Genomic DNA, 16851 nt, shown 5'->3' with positions numbered 1-16851 from the left:
AACCTTCCACTTCTGAAAAATAGTCTTGACCGTGTTCCCATCCCCTGATCTGTGCCTTTCAACAACTTTATCCCAGAGTTTTCTGGAAAGCTCCTCGGTGCTCAGAGATGAGTCTTTGCTTTGAAATGCACTACCCATCAAAGAGAACCTACGGGAACTGCTGAATTTATCCTGAAATCTTGTGAATCACTAAAGTTTAAAACAGGTAAGTAATTGGAAGTTGTAGGGTAGGAAGTGTAGATAAAATAACCAAAAAAAATCCAAAATAATTTTACTGAATTTTAATGCAACAAAAGGTGAAACTGTTTTAAAGGGGTTGTTGATTTACTATAGGCACGGTATAAACCATTGCCACAATGTTAATAGAATGACTCATCATTAATGCATAAGCAGTCTATTGATTATCATTTCCAATTCAACAAGAGTATAAATCATGATATAATCAATGAACAATATCCTGCAACAGCATTTAGATTAAATGTTAACTATGCCAGGATATCAAACCCACACAGTATTCAATTTTAATTGATATATCGTGGGAAGGATGTACTAGGAGTGTTTAAAATTGGAAACAAATAACCTGCGGAATACCATATTGCATGTATATAAACAACTGTAAAAGACATTACTACTAACAATGTTTCTAATTTCAGCAAGAGCAACTGGTACACAACAAATATCACACCTCAAGTTTGATACAATTTTAAACAAAGGACATGAGACTTAAAATGTCTTTGTAAACACACAAGTAACATCAGGAAATAATATTCTCATACTACAAAAATAATCCCAGATGTATCAAAAATTATTAAATAAAACTCAAAGAAACACATCCCATTATGATCAAACATTCTTTTTTTTGTCATTTAAAAGTCTTTCATCAGTGAGACAAGATCACGCTTCTAGGTATATTTGGCACGATACTGGGGAGGCTTCTTCTAGTACATAACTATCTATACAGGGCAGGCAACTCACCCCCCCGCTCTGTTCTTTAAAAAGTCACAGATCACATATAGGTGCAAGTAAAACCTGAGGAATACTCACAAAGGAGATGGAGAGAACATATTTACTACAGTGCATCAAGAAGGGAAATCTGGTTGGTATTAGGTCTAATTTTTCTTTTTTAACTTGTAACTTTACACTACATATTGGCAGGGGACTTTAAAAATACTATGGCTGTGAAGGGGGATTTTGTTTTTCTGCTTTTCATATGGGTGAGAATAACTGCATGCTAGCCTTGGCGTCACACTTGATCGTTGCACATTCAGTTCCAGATTGAGTGCTGAAGCATGTACTTCAGGAAGAAGAAATCACATTAATATTAATGAAAAGTAACAAAAACAAATAAAACCAGACCCTTTAATGTGTTTATGGATGCCATATGCAGGAAACGCAATCAAACAAAAAGTCTTGTTCTATCAAAGGTCTATCAAATAAGGGTTGCTCTGGGCAGGGTTGGACTGGCTCATGGTTGCAGTCTTCCTTTTAGTTTGAACAGCTACTGCAAGAGTGAGAGGTGAGAGGTTAAATAGCTGAAACAGCTGGTGATGACATCACAGTCGCCGGTGTGCTCATGGCCTGCAGCAAATGAGCAGCTGAGCAGCGCGCATCATCACCACCCATGCAGTGACAGACAGCATCCTGTCCAGTTTTTGTTTTTTGTTAACCCCTCAATACAGAGCATTTCCCTTTGCTGGTGAGTGGGAGCAATCCTGCTGTGCAGATGAGCAATGCGACACAGACTCTGAAAAGAAGCGCCAGCATACAGGGGATTCTGGGTATAAAAAGGGGGCTACTTTGGGCGCTTGGCCGGCGTTGCTCCATTGTTGTCCTTGGCCATGTTGTGTTTGGAGAGGGAGTGGAGGGATTGCATGGCGGTGACTTGCTCTAAACGTTTCTTCAGTTCTTCCTCACAGGCCTGCAGCAAGTTGTCCGTTTTCACGGCATCCCACCCCAAGACCACGGACATCTGCTCTGACCCCTCCCTGATCACCTCCTGTAGGCAAGAAACAGCAATCAGCTCAGCCCTGCCTGGAACCTGGGCAGCCTCCATTATATAACCCCCCTGTTTAAGATTAACTCCTTTAACAAGCTTGAGCCTTATTTACAGATAGATAATGCACTTAAATTACAGACGTTAAGTTCAACAAAAAATGGTTACTGGTTACAACTTAACTGATTTATTGTCATTAAAGAAGAGGCACAGAAACATGGCAGGTACTGGCACAACACTGGCAAGGCAGTAATATTCCTCAGATTATTGTTATTTATTTAAGAGATATCCTGTGATAGATGTCTGTGGGTTATATCAAGCATCCAGTTTACTTTTTTAAGCACGTCATGTCTTGTTTGCATACTTTGCCCCTAGTTAGGATCAGTTAAGGAGTAGAAGGAAAAAACAAATCTCTACAAGAAAAGAGAGAAATGTACAGAGAAATGCTGCACCATCTTGTGGAGGGAATGTAAAGTACATGATAGCACCCAGATTGTCTAGGGGCCGGATTAAATCAAAACTTTGATGCACCCGCTAATAGCAAACTACAAACCTGTACATCAGAGTGGTTACATTTCTGATTAGAAGAAAGTGTCATCTTACTGAAAATGAAGCCGCAACTGAGTACAGTTCTGTAGTTTTCTATTAGCAGGTGGGTCAAAGTTTTGATTTAATCCCGGCCTAGTTCAATTTATAAATAGTGGCTTCCGGATAATGTTTTTCCATTTAGTCATTAAAAAAAAAAAACAATTTTCCTAAAAGGGAGGTAACACTCATCAGCAACTCATCTGAGATTCCCCCTTCCTGCAATCTCAGAATAGAAAGTTACAAACATCTTAAGAATTTCTCTCTGATTTCAGGTGTTATGTCACCTGACCTTTGTACCAGTGGAGGGAAGCGTTCCACACTGCTTTTTCTCTCATTGTGCGAATGTTGTGTTGGTCGAATACCTGCAGCTCGCTGGTTGACAGCCGGGTCTCCGGGCTGGTTTTCCCTTTTAATACCATAAGCGTCCGTGCACTGAATTTGGAGACTGTCTTCGGGGCATCCACCACCATCAGCTCAGTCCCATCTGGAACATCTTTATATACAGATCAAACAAAATGCATCCTGGTTTTACTATTGTTTTAAATTATCAACACATATTAACATCTATATATCTGAGCTGCATACAAAACTATTAGACCCTAACAGGATTACATGAGATCTACAGTGTGAATGTATAACAGGTCGAACGTAATTCTGTGTGTATGGATTTACACTGTACAATTCAAAAGCGAATGCTTTATATTGCAGGAAGAGAAATGGGGAAATGAAGTCACATTATGTAAGAAGTAACATACTGTACCTGGCAAACACTCCCGTCCCCCCCACATTATAAAAAAGGATGTAAAGGTTGACTATATATACAATACAAAGCAGAAGCACCTGGGAAACCCCATGCATTGGAACAGGTGCTTAGACGCAGGTGTGGACGGCGAATCCCTCAGTAGCTGCAATTTTTTTCTACATGGCAACTGATTTTCTGAGTGTCACCTACACAGAGGGAATTTGAAGGCTTTCTTGATCACTGATGCTCCAACACCATCTAGTGGGCTTATGAAATGTGACGTTTTTGAACAGTAATAGTCAAATTAGCCCATTGCTCTCAAAGCCCTATATGCTTTCATATAAAACTCATCTGGACTGTCATGAATTGTCTAATGAGATGTGGAGATACAGGTGTTAAAATCAGTCGGTCACACAGTAATGGATGTTCCCCTGCATATAACTAAGGTGCTGAAACCGGAATGACAACCAGTAGACCCAAGAGACTTTGCAATCGCTTGTGTCTGAAACCCCCTGACTTGGACCACAGCTTGGTTGCAGATTCTCATGTGTTTTGCCCACTAGCTGGGAAGCAGCCTCCTTACCTTCTTGTCCGGGATCCCTGGTGCTCTCACTGTGCTCTGCCTTGAGGAACAGCTGCAGCAGCTCTTTGAACTGGCGGTCCTCTTCTCGGCGGTCCAGCACGTTCTGCAGCCTGTCCTGCAGAGTTTTCATTTTGCTCTCCTGATAGCCCAGCTCTGCCGCCAGCTCTGCACTGGGCACCTTCACCAGGCTCTGCAATACACCACCAGCACAGACACCCCACTTCAGCACACTTCCTACTGACGCTGCGTCACAATAACATATCTGTTAGGGTAGGACAAGGCCTGGGCCTAATGCTGCCCGATATCAAAATACCACTGCATTCCTTAACTTCATTTAACTTTGTTAATTTTAATTCCAGAATTGACAAAGAAAATCCTTAATCTCTCTGTCATTTAAAACCTAAGATGCCAATGAGTCGTCTCCCCCCCTTTACCCTGGGGCTCACAATACTTCACTCTGTATTGTCTTCCAGTATGACATTGATCGGTGGACACAGCTAGTATAAAAGGAGGCAAAGGCTTTACCTGGAGGTCTGCCTCTGACATCAGTATGAGGCTGGACAGGTCCTGTTTCAGCTTCCTGGCCAGGTCCTGCCAGCACTCAGCGGCTGGTTGACCACTGTCCAACACGTCTCCCTCTATATCTGCATCGATATCAACGCTCATCCAGGCTGTTCCCCCATCAACTGCAATGAAGAGTGAACCAAGGTAAGTAAAACCAGCCACAGTTATATCATCCACAAACTCTGGGTGGGGAAAAAGTTCAATGGCACACTTTGTCAGAGTGAACAAAATCATGCTGCTTTCACAGAACTTTAACAGCTACCTCAATGCTTTGTAAATGTTTCCTACACTAAAACCATCATTCAAAACAAACAAGGTAGCAAAAGCCTCCTATTTGTAGAACAAATGAACCCTTCTGCTTCTCAGCTTACAGTCAGTGGACCATTAGACTTTTGACAATTTTGCTATTAGTGTCAGAACTTGTTGTACACAGAGTTGGGCCACTGACAGTGGGCACCTTAAATATGAAACTGATCTAGGCTCAATTACTTATTAAAACAGCTCTAAAACCGTGAAAGCCTGCAATAGTTTGGGTCGGTCAGACGTTGAGAAGCCCTCAAGTGTACAGACATTAAAGTTCTATTTTATGAGAAAGCTCTGGATTCAATATTCAATGCCCAATATTATGTGTGACTATATATGTTGCATTGTTCAGGAACAGGGACACCGAGTTATGTGCTGTAGGAAAATGTGGCCTAACAGTAATGTCCTGATGACAGTGTGTTATGATGACCAATGAGCTTCTTGTGCTTCTGTTCTCAGCTTGCACTTGATGTGTATTGAGTGTCCCCCCAACTGGGATATACTGGTTATCACACAGCCCATCTATATGTAGCTTCCAAAGTAAAATTCCAGAACAAAACAAATTATCCAGAAAGAATCCACCTACTTTGTAGGGAAAAAGGAGATAAATATGTGAAGTGCTCTGGGGAGGAATACATATTTTACATCTGTTCAGTCAAACTGCTTCTCCTGATTAAGTTGTCAGTCAAACATTTTCAAAGTCAGGTGAAAATTGAAATTCCTACCTCATACCTTAGACAATACTATTTCCCAGTCTTCTTTGATGTGATCATTAAGTATTCTGCATTGCTTTTTTGTATCTCCAAAAACTAAGAAGGGTGTAAATGATACAGATGCTGAAATGTCATTTTATGGCAATTATTATTATTATTATTATTATTATTATTTTACTTTTTCACAAGTGGTGAATCTATTGCATCTTTTGCAGAATTTTTTAAATTTTGGCGAATCCTGGATGCTTCAAATCTGTCTTCATTATTTTGGTCTAGGAAATGGAAAAGTGACTGAAAATACCACTGAGTTTGTCAATAAAGTGACCCAAAAATATTCTTCCATATTGTATTGTAAAAGAAGGACAGGGAGAGTTGGAGTTGAATAGTCTTATTCACAGAACAAGAAAACACAATGGCATAGCTTCAGGGCAGCCAATTGAGAGTAATAACAACAGTCAAGTTCAGACAGAAATGACAGGAAGGGATGGCATGATTCAGTACGGCTTTAACTCAAGTTGTACCCCTTTTCATTCTCAGCATCTGTGTGGAAAGAGTGTGTTTGCTTTCACAGGCTTTAATAGCTTACCCAAAGACATTATTTTGGCTGTATTTCCTTATAAATCTAAACTGAAAATGGACAGAGCCCAAACTAAACAGAAGATATTTGTCTCATCATGCAAATAGCAATGAATACAGCAATGTCAAAATATTATAATTTCCATGTAAATTTTAGATATCAACAGATCCATTGTTACCCACATTTTTTTTGTAAAGAAAGATGTCTGACATGCTTCAGCCATTTACACAACCGAGTACTGTTAGTGGCAAAATGGACAGCAAAGTTACAATTGAACAGAAAACGCAATGCTTACATTTAGTTAACGGGGCCCACTTCTCCTTGTCTTGCAAAAGCATAAATTTGGTGTTTGCAGGCAAACACAGGAAATAGGTTTCATCTTCAACTATGGTCCCATCATCCTCAAGGCGCACCGAGACAGCACTTCCAGGTGTAAACCCCAAGGCCTCAGACCCTGTGAACAGAACCAAAAGAAGAAATAAGGATTTGTGTGTCAGCTGTCAGGGTTGCAATTGCATATTTATGATCTGACTCAATCAGTGGTAGTTTTCAGGCAGCAATTCCAGCTATCCTAGTTGTAAGTACACCCAAACATACCAGTTGGATGACATTACACTATTTACTTCTTTAAGACTGCATGCCAGATATGAATGTGATCCTATCCACCACCTCTTGACCACATCACAGAAAAGTCAGATTTTTATCAGGGATCTTTACTGGTTTAATCATCTGAAGTACATGAGATCTCATGAGGTTTGTTGCTTTGAAGTATCACGTCCTACATTGCTAAAGTCAGGCCTAACTCCTTTTTTTATGTTGCAACTGAGAAACACAATATTGTAAACTAATATTAACTGAAATACAAATTGCAATCACTGGCTACTGTCACTGTCACTGATGTTAACCACCACTGCTGTCATACCTGTATTTTACTTTTTAGAAATGTACACAAGCCTTTCATATTAAGCTTGTTATTACAAACCGAGTTATTAGAATCTAGAGTTCTTTAGGAGTGGAGGGGGAGCTGACAGCGCTGTACCTCTTTCTCTTAGTGGATTTAATTGTGACCTCGTCTGTTTACAATATGACTGTGGCCTTGGCATCAGCTGGTGCAATATCATTAGGTTACTGATGTGAGCCTGGTTCCCTGAAAAGGAATGTAGTGCAAACATAGTGGCTACTGATAACCTTGAACTACATGTATGATTACAATGGTGGCACAACATTCATATTTCTTCAGGGTCACATAAGGATGCATGCACTGGATTAATATCCCTAATGCTAGTGTGCAATTTCAGTTGCACTGTCTCTGTCTGGCAAAACGACATCACATGTTGGATAAGGTCGGCTTCTTGCACCCGGGGCCCACCCAAAAGCAGCATTCTTTACTTTCCTGAAATTCCACCTGGTACAAGTCTTCATTGACAGAGAGAAGAGCTTTAATCTTTGGATTTAAATGTCAACCTTTTCTCAAGCACAATCTAGTCAGTGATACTAATGCTTTCTGAAAGACATCTATATCCATCTCTCTCTATATGATATTGATAAGAGTTTTGATTCTTATGCATTGGCCTATAAAGGCAAATATTTAATCAGATAGACTCATCAGCATTAACTGCACGCTTTGAGGACAATCTACAAACACCTGGGCATCCTGAGCCTTTAGCTAAAGCAACCTGAAGTCATGTATGTATTTATCTATGCATATGCAGGTATGTATATGCAGACACGCAGGAGTTTGATAGTGGTGTGGCATGTGTCCATGTGTTCCTGTCCAAACTCGAGTCTTAGACTTGGAGATAAACTTTCAGCCACGCCTTCAGCTTTCTCGAAAAGTCTTCCAGTGAATCCCTTCTCATTTTCAGGTAGGACAAGTCAATACACATTAAAGCATTTTAACCACATATACATCATAATGCATACACATACAACGTGTTGTTCTATTAAAAAAGAAACACCACCACAGTATATAGAATTAAAGGTGATCTCGGAAACCACTTCCTTGTAGTATGAACTAGTGTGATCCAAATCTTACCTTTTATTTTCAGTTCACCCAAAGACTTCACCGCCAATCCGTGCGATTGCTTGCGCGAATAGTTACACACTTTACAGGGCTTCAGTTCTGTCATTGCTGAAACTAAAGGATACCAATGCCATCCGTTTGTAAACACCGTTACAGAGTATAGTACATTCCCATATATTCCCGTAATGAAAATGATAAAATAGTATGCTAAACTTGTCTAAGAGATGGTTATTAAACGCGATTTCATTCCCCACCTCTACAAAACAAGAGTCATATGCAAAGCAAAGACAGCTGAACTTCGTCCTGGGAACTGTAGTGTTGTGGAGGGGGAGGTACATCTTAAAACTACAACTCCCGGCATGCAATTGCCTGTTAAAGGAGCCCTTCCAAATCCAATGAATAAGTAAAATAAACAGCCTGAATTTATTTACTACGAATACTAGTAACATTTAACAACAATGTTAGGGTGGGGGATAGTACATCATAATATATAATACTAGAATGTCATGATGACAGTAGTTTTTGCACAATAAATACATGATACACGAAATAAATAAAGTATGTTGCATGATAGTATGCAGGTTTCCAAAGTTGCCATACCAAAGTGTTGGGACAAACAAAATACATCCATACTATTGCATTAGTTTCAGGGAAATGCTTGCTATACTTTTTTATTTACATAGAGTAATGATTTACTGTCTATCGTCTATTGCCCCTAGAGTAGCCTGTTGACTTCGCCCTATACTGTACAGTAGTATACTGTATTGAACTATAATACACTGTGCTGTACTGTACCAATACACTGTAATGTACTACAATACTCTAGTGCACACCCCTGTACTTTATTCTACCATAGTATATGTATTGTACTGTAAGAGTAGTGTAGACTATAGAGTAGGTTTAGTTGCAACCTGGTGTATCCAACGTTGCTACAATTAACCCCTGTTGGGAAATGTAATGTGTATAGCACTGTGCACACATCTGCAAAATAACTAAACATTATTGTATCAGCTTTAGGGTTAAAAAACATATCTGTTGCATAATTCTATTTTAATAATGTAACATATGCCCAGTTTGGGTTTGAAAGTAACTCGAGGTAAGGCACTTATGGGATCGAGGGACATAATATGAATTGATCTGTAAAAGTGTGATCATCGGTTACTCTACTTTCTATTACTCTGGCCTGGCGTTGCCAGAACAGTCGAGTCGGGGATGGGTTAGTTCAGGCTGGAAAGATGGCATCTTCAGAGCAGGCTGAGCAGCAGAGACAGGTAACAATTTCAACTCTTTCAGAGGACATTTTGTGACGAATGCATGCTTATTCTGCTCCCTGTCTCTTCTGTAGCATCGTGTAGCGTGTCAGCGTGTAAAGTTGTAGTTGTAGTTTCGTACAGAAAAGTAAGATATCTCTTATTTTTTGTCCACCCTCCGGTCTCCTTGTCTGACAGGTGCAGGCCAAATACTACACACACGAGTCACTTTGCTCTCGCCCCATTCAGACTCAGTGCTCCTCTGTTTTAAAACGCAAGAAAACCACCTCCATTAACCCCCCGTCCTAAGTCCATCCGCTCCCATGTCTTCCCACTACGCCCTTGCAAAATCCCCACTCGTGTGATCAAATTAAAGTGCTGTATTGCGACAGCCGTCCGTGCACAGGGCGACTTGCTATCCTGTATGTGTCTCCCATTGCTCACACACATTGCACATGTTAAGTACCTTATGATTTATGCTGGGATGTTCCCTTCCTTGGTAATGATCTTACATGATCAGCCAGAGGGACCTACAGATGTTGCATTAGTGTACGAGAAAGCCAGCAAATCGTTTTGTCACTCACTGCTGTTGTGTGGTAGTGATTTCTTACCTACCTGGGAAATAAAACTATTTTGTTATTTAGTTGTATACATATTTGAGCTATTTAGCTACATGCATTAAGTGTATTCCTCACAGTAAGTTAATGGAGTTTAATGGTGAGCTCATTTTGGTATTGTTGGTTTTGAATGTTAGTGGAAGTTACTGTTTAGTGTTTCTAACTTTTCTTCCCAGTTTCTGTCTAAAATAGTAAAATATCACCTCTCCTCGCCTCATAATTGAACACCTTTCTGTTTGATATATGATCATTTGTATTAAAAAAAACAACCCAAGTAACTAAAATCAAACACACCATGAATACAGATAAAGCATAACCCTAGTGGGACTTTCATGCGTAGTTCAAGTGTCTACACAGTTGTGTTGCTCGAGATATAAGTATCTATTTTGGTTGAAGTGTGCTTTTTTTCCATGAGCTGGGTTATTCTCCAGAAGAGAGCTTGGTAATACTTTAATGTGGTTTATTGTTTGCTATAATTAATGGCGGAGTGAAAGAATTTAGAAGGAGCCATGTATATGAGTAGAAAAGACCATGAGCTCCGAGCTCTACAGTGGCTTTATGTTTGCAGTGGTGTGATCTGAAACATTACGGAAAACATTCACTAAGACAGTTGAACTTTGGCCGGCGAGTAAATGTGTAATTTTGAAACCAGGCCTTTTCACTACCAGAGAGAATATTTTAATGAATGTTTCAAGGGGGAGGTTGCATAATCCCAAGCCCAAAATAAACCAGCACTTTAATCTAGTCACTAAATAGGTGGTTGTTGCCAGTAAGCTTTGTGTTCCCCAGAGGCCTCTTGCTTTTGACATAATGCAAACTCCCATTTTTAGGAACTGTGATTTTAACTGGCAGTTGGTGGATGGGTCACATTTGTGATGTATTTCTGGCCTTACTGTAGTTGCATTGGCCTGTACAAGGCATGCAGCCAGTCCGAGCAGCAGCTGCAGTCTCCCTGACCACTGCAAGTCCCCTTTAGTATCATTACTGAGTGACCTGAAGAAGGTGTATGATGGCTTATAACAGCAGCTAACAAGAAGTTTCTCCTTCTGTACTTCTCCTCTATTAAATAATCCTTGAGAGAAAATCATCCACGTGTTTTACAGACAAATCTTCAAGTCATTGCACTTGCTGGTACACTACAAGTAAGTGATTGACTGTTCCTCATTCAGCTCACACTCAAATCAGATAGCAAGAAAGATGGAAGCTAATTTGACTATTATCTTCCTGTTTTCCTACAGAAGCTTTTTTTGCCACACAGCCGTATTTGCAGATGAAGAATGCTGCTAAAATACTCAATTACTGTCCAGAGTCAGCCCCTGTAAAGCATGTCAGCATTTATGAGCCTGAATTGTAAGAGTTCTCTGTGTACAGTGTGTGTGTGGGTATGCATCAATATAGATTTTATATTTTGAACTATTTTCACATAACAGGTTGGCTTGGTCTCTATAGTGTGGCTCGGGTGCCAAAGCCATCCTTCAACCACCCCTCTACTATATTGTTTCATTTTCAGATATTTTTCTTTACAAATTGCACATGTAAATTTGGGGAAAATAATAAAACCACAATTACAGTTCATAAATGTTTCCTAACAGAAATGTATAGCAAATAAAATGGTATGATTTGGGACATATTTAGTTTTCATCAGTGGTTAATTTTGTGCTGCAGCCCCCCATCCCATGCAACCTCTGGAAATTGGCCCTCCATCACTAGACATTGGGAACCCCTGCTATAGATCAGTGTCCCTTTGCAGAATTAGGATTTTACTTTATTAGTTTTTATTTATTGTATTTGTCTTAGCCCTGCATATTCTGTATTAAACCATCCCAGCCTCCCGGAGCTGTAAACAGTCATAACAACATGACCAGGGGTTAAGACCTTCTGTTCTCCTTACCATAAGTTTGAACAGCACCCATAAACTCCCACTTCATGGGTTTCTATGACAACAACTCTGGCCAGGGTTCAGATGTAGGCCAACATCCATTTAAAGACTGCTAGCTGGCAGTAGGCACCCCGTTTTCATGTTTTCATGGAACCTGCCCATTTGAGACCCGTAACTCCAATGATTGATATTGCTATTAATTATTCAGTAATGGAGCATGAAATCACTGTGTAACTGCTGTTCTTTGCCATACCCCTTGTTTCCATTTCTTGTTTCCATCCTACTTTTAATTTACTGCTGTTGAAAATTAGCCCAGCAGTTATTACAGCCTGTGTCCGAATTAACACTAACATAACACTTGAGATTTTCTGTAGGGAATACACTCTCTGCCAACCAGGAACGGGCTTCTGACTGCAATATGTTCTCTCAGTGCTGGACTACAGTGGCATCGTTTTTTCTCTCTCTCTTCTTTCTTTCCAGATTCATAACTGGTAGTTGACAAGTAGGAGAAATTGCCAGTACATTCTAATTAACGAAACCTAATTTTTCTTGAAGACACCCATCCCATTGCAGGGACAAGTAATGGGGCAGAACTGTGCAAAAACAAACTGTCTCAGTGTTAAATGAAGTTAATTACAGCAAGCAATTATGTCTAAATGTAGACTTTCAGATGATGTGCTGTACTCACTGTACTGTCCTCCTTTGTACAAGTTCATAATCATATTGACAAAAAACTACAGAACACCTTATGGTCTGTTTCTAAATTGAAAACCAAATAATTGTTTGGTTGGAGTGAAATGTATTCTGTTAGTAATGTATTACATAAGTAATTTGTTCTTGTATGAAAACAATCATGTAGGCCTATACATTTCCATGGATATGAAGTGAAGGCAGGAACACAAATGGGAATCCTGTTTCAAAGCAGTCTGATCCTTGAGGGATAGTTTAGGAGGGCTCAAGATAGACACTGCATACCTTATTTGGAGTGAACCTGCAGAGACAGAAATGTACAGTTATCGTCACATGATGTTTCTGCTTTGCCAGGGCAAATGTGTACAAGAGCCTACAGCTTGTGCAAACTGAAGCAGACCAGACCACGATGCATGGGAGCCTAATTTGTTCCCCTGGATAAACAATTGTGCTGTCAGCTGATAGAGATGCCTCTTATCAGTGTATCCACAGTAGAAAGTCTGCAATGCTAGCAATATTCCTCTTGGGAAAACTGTAAGTCCCCCCCAGTTAAGGGTGTCTGTAAATAAATACATAATAATAATAATAATATTGTGCTTGAAAGGGTTTTTGTGAGTAGGAAACAAACAAGAAAAGAAATCAGAACCAGCTTACCTGTGATTGACTGTCCTCATACCTTAGTTTGAATGCTTCACAATGTACGGTGGCAACTGTAACCAGGCTACAGCTCCTAATGAGGCCCTGGGGCCTGGTTTCCCCACCGCATCTGGAAATGCCAGACAAATCACCTCGGAATTGTTCAGCTGGTAATACAGTTACAAATTCCTGTCTTGTACTCAATTATAACCGCAAGACAGGTGGTCCACTGCATGAACAGTAGCTGGTCTCTTGCTTTTTAAGGGAGATATTTTGAACAGCGAGAAAATAAAAAGTTGTATTGATGCCAATTAACATAATTTAAGTAACAATAAAAAGTCACATAATTATTTATTGATGACTGTTGAGTAATATGCAATTCAGCCCAGACTCCCTCCACTATTCTTGCTTTACTGCTTCGAGGGCCAGTCCAAAATCCAGATACTTTAGGTTTAATATCACCTGCTAAAAACCCAGGGAGAGACCACAATTGTAACCGAAGAAATAATAATTAGACCACAATTGTATCTAAAGCAAGCAGGTGTTTGTTCCCTCGCTGAATTAATACATTGTTCACCTGGAGAGCTTGAGACGGTTAAACGTGTGTTGCTAGCCTCCTGCACTCACTGTACTTTTCACGAGTTCTGTACTTACTCATCAGTACAATGCACCCGAAACTCAGCATTGCAGTTTTAAATCTTGAAAGTACCCCAACCTTATCTATTGCATTCCACAAACAACTTCTGGACTGTTTTACACAGAATATTTCCAGGTAACTTTAGCATGGAGCTTCCTGTTCTCACTCAGCACAACTGGAATACATTGAGCCGTCATCCATTAAGTGCATTGCTTGATGCGCTTTGTGAGTTTTTTTCATTCTTAGCAACTCATTTTTACAAGTCAATAAAGCCAATTTGTCAGTTAGTGATTATATGCATTTCATGTGTAGTCTGCCAGAAGCATTTTCTTTGAACTCAAATAAAACAAATAGATCAAAATGGTCAATTGGCAAAGGACATATTCTGTTGCTTATGCTTTGGTAATACTCAGGAAATGTCAAGTGTTTACAGAGTATTTTACAAAGGCATTACTTAGTACATGACAGAGAAAGAAATACACGACAAGCATATTGTTGCAATATACAACAATATATTGCAACAAGCCTTTGAATGACTTCTTTAGAGTAGCATTTATAGACATGGGATACTACCTCTTATAAATAACTAATTAAGTGCTTGAGATGTGTATAGGAAATGTGCTGTTGCTAGAATGCAGAAGATCTAAAAAGCAGTGTAATATGATTCATTACTGATCTTTAAATTTCTCAGCCACTGGATTTATTGTAATTTATTCAACAAGTTTATGCTTGATACAAAAGATAAAACGTTTTTGACTTCATTTGAATAGACCGTTATTTGCTTTTAAATGTTAAGAACTAAAATTGAAAATACCTGCATAATTTCTACACTGAAAAAAGGTCAGGCCTAAGTATTGATCATGTGTATTTTAACCTGTTTTCATGTACAGCCCTTTGAGATTACTGGTCATGAAGGTCGCTATATTATCATTATTGTTTCTTCTCAATGTGTCCACTAGATGGAGTTCTAACTCAACTGTCCTCTGTTTTCCAGACCGGCTCTCCTCAGATCAAAGCGGATGCTCTGCCTAGAGAACAACTGGTAAGGCAATACTGCATGCGCTGTGTACAGCCGGCCAGGTAACATTCACTATTAATGGCCACGCAGCATTTTATTTTTCTTCTTCTTTAAAACGCACTTAAAAAGCACTCTAAGTCATCCTGCATTAAATCATTCTATACACCAGCTGTGCATTACATAGCGCAGGTCTGTTTGGCATCTGGAGCTGTTTACTTCACTTTACTTTGTGTCAGAATTCACAGGATACAAACATGTTTAACACCTTGGTTTTTTTGTTGTTGTTGTTTTTTTTACCCTCCTTTGAGCAGCTGCTGTTTATTTTATTTTTTATTTGCCTGATCTAATGGAGCTGATTCTGTTTTATGAACCTTATTAAGACTGACTGAGTTTGCCGTAGTCGGCTTCCCCGCTGGCGTATTTCCATTGAAGCCCAAGTAGCTCCCTGCCCAGCCCTGCCCAGCTCTGCCCAGCCCTGCCCAGCCCTGCCCAGCCCTGCCCAGAGGCACATTCCTGGGATGGCAGTGCGCTGTAGGCCCTGCACTTATTAGTCATTGCTGAGTGCTCATTTTTAGCAGGGTTAATGCAGGAGCGCTCTATTTGCAGGATAGTTTTGGAATCACTTCATACGTGTCACTGCTTTTGTGCTTGAATGGGTCACAGCATCACAAAGCATGAGCATCTACCATGTCTTACAGTGGAGCCGGGTCTATCAGTCTGTAGTGGTCCTTGTTCTTAAATCTGCTGGAACATATTTACATTACACACATGTATCCCTTAGCCTTGACTGAGTTGGTCACATGGGTTATATCCACATTTAAATGAGGATTTTTCCCACATACTTCACAAAACTGAAATTTTGGATAAGTCTCCAATTAGCTCTTACACCTGAGCTAATTTGGGAGTGAGGACTCCTATCCAACCAAGCTATTTCAGTTTTTATTTTAATTAATTTTCTAAAAACTAGAAACTAGAATATTTGTTTCACTTCAAAGTTGTTGAATAGGATGTGTTGTTACATGGGATTTTAATGACAGAAGGCAACAATAGGTGAACATTTTGAAGAGAGGATGAGACTTTCTAAAGCCACTGTATAGAGAGAGTGTGAGTTTAGAAATAGTCTACCAAGAAAATGTGATACCATCAGTTACAGAGGGAAGGTATTTTAGGCCCAATTCTCAGTGCACACTTTATGACCGTCTGTCTGTTCCCCTTGTCTGTGTGCTCGTCTCGTGGACATTTTGTTCGTGTGGTTGTTTTATAGGCGGTGTAGTCTGCAAAGGGGCATATCCCTGGTGAAATAAGTACTCTGCAGGCAGTAGCTTTTAATGGAGGCAATTAAGACTAGCTGGGTTATTATCATAGATGCTGCACACTCTGCTTTCAAGTGACGTCATGGCCAAACAGCGCTGTGGTAGAAATCTACTGCAGCAGTTTTATAGACAGGGAAACCCTACAGAGTGAAGCCAGCAAAGGCTCATGGGTGGAGAGGTGAGCAGGGCGTGGGCTGACTGACCTCCCTCCGAAGTGTCTGCTCTTGCCCACCTTCAGATTGACTCTTGTGTCCTGCTTTGGTTTGTTTAAACATCAGACTATTTCAACAGATGGTTTGACATGTTTAATTTCTATTTACACCTCTAGAAAGATGGAAAATGCACTTAATCTGTAAAATAAAAAAATAATCAGCAAGGCTCTTATTCTAAACTGGGTGACAGAAGTCTGTCGCCCCCCCCTCCTTAATCCTTCTCCCTTTTTGATGAGCTGCTCTTTCCCAGTTAAGTGGATTATTACAGCACTGGATAATTCGTGTCACAAAGCATTATTTGGATGACGTGAATTATTTAAATTCATGTCTGAAAGGATTTAAAACACATCAGGCGAACAGGGCTTCTGGCAGAGCTGTGGGCCCGCTCTGGATGTTGCGTGGCTCTGGCACTGCCTCGTGTCAGGCTGGGGACACGAGTGGCGTTAACAGGTTTTGACTCACCTTACCTTACCAAATCACTGCGCCTCACTCAGGGCTGCTGGTCTGCGGAGG

The 16851-nt window shown here is 40.1% G+C and overlaps 2 protein-coding genes across 3 annotated transcripts in view; one reads left to right on the top strand and one right to left on the bottom strand.

Moving 5' to 3' along the window:
• Window positions 1-266: 266 nt before the first annotated feature.
• On the bottom strand, window positions 267-8383 carry dffa (DNA fragmentation factor, alpha polypeptide). The gene is made up of 6 exons (XM_066690956.1): window positions 8099-8383; window positions 6359-6517; window positions 4432-4592; window positions 3907-4096; window positions 2944-3074; window positions 267-1996 (listed from the first exon to the last, which is right to left on the bottom strand). Exons 1-6 carry the CDS (start codon window positions 8190-8192, stop codon window positions 1793-1795), a joined length of 939 nt encoding a protein of 312 aa, XP_066547053.1. The 5' UTR covers window positions 8193-8383; the 3' UTR covers window positions 267-1792.
• Window positions 8384-9264: 881 nt separating this feature from the next.
• pex14 (peroxisomal biogenesis factor 14) overlaps window positions 9265-16851 on the top strand; it is a 77602-nt gene continuing 70015 nt past the window's right edge. For both annotated transcript variants that reach the window (XM_066690650.1, XM_066690649.1), the window contains exons 1-2: window positions 9265-9357; window positions 14790-14837. In XM_066690650.1, the coding sequence (XP_066546747.1) occupies window positions 9322-9357; window positions 14790-14837 (84 nt within the window). In that variant the 5' untranslated portion in view covers window positions 9265-9321. The remainder of the gene's footprint in view (window positions 9358-14789; window positions 14838-16851) is intronic.

Source organism: Amia ocellicauda, chromosome 18 (assembly GCF_036373705.1).
Source record: "Amia ocellicauda isolate fAmiCal2 chromosome 18, fAmiCal2.hap1, whole genome shotgun sequence".
NCBI lineage: Eukaryota > Metazoa > Chordata > Actinopteri > Amiiformes > Amiidae > Amia > Amia ocellicauda.
The sequence above is the reverse complement of the archived record's forward strand: the minus strand, read 5'-3'. Positions and strand labels throughout refer to the sequence as shown.

Excerpts from the sequence above, each read along its gene's own strand:
- dffa (XM_066690956.1), bottom strand. The coding sequence starts at position 8,192 with ATGACAGAACTGAAGCCCTGTAAAGTGTGTAACTATTCGCGCAAGCAA. Across the intron at positions 4,097-4,431 it reads TGTCAGAGGCAGACCTCCAG|AGCCTGGTGAAGGTGCCCAG; the intron begins GTAAAGCCTTTG and ends GGTGTATTGCAG. Across the intron at positions 3,075-3,906 it reads CAGGGATCCCGGACAAGAAG|ATGTTCCAGATGGGACTGAG; the intron begins GTAAGGAGGCTG and ends CTGTATATAAAG.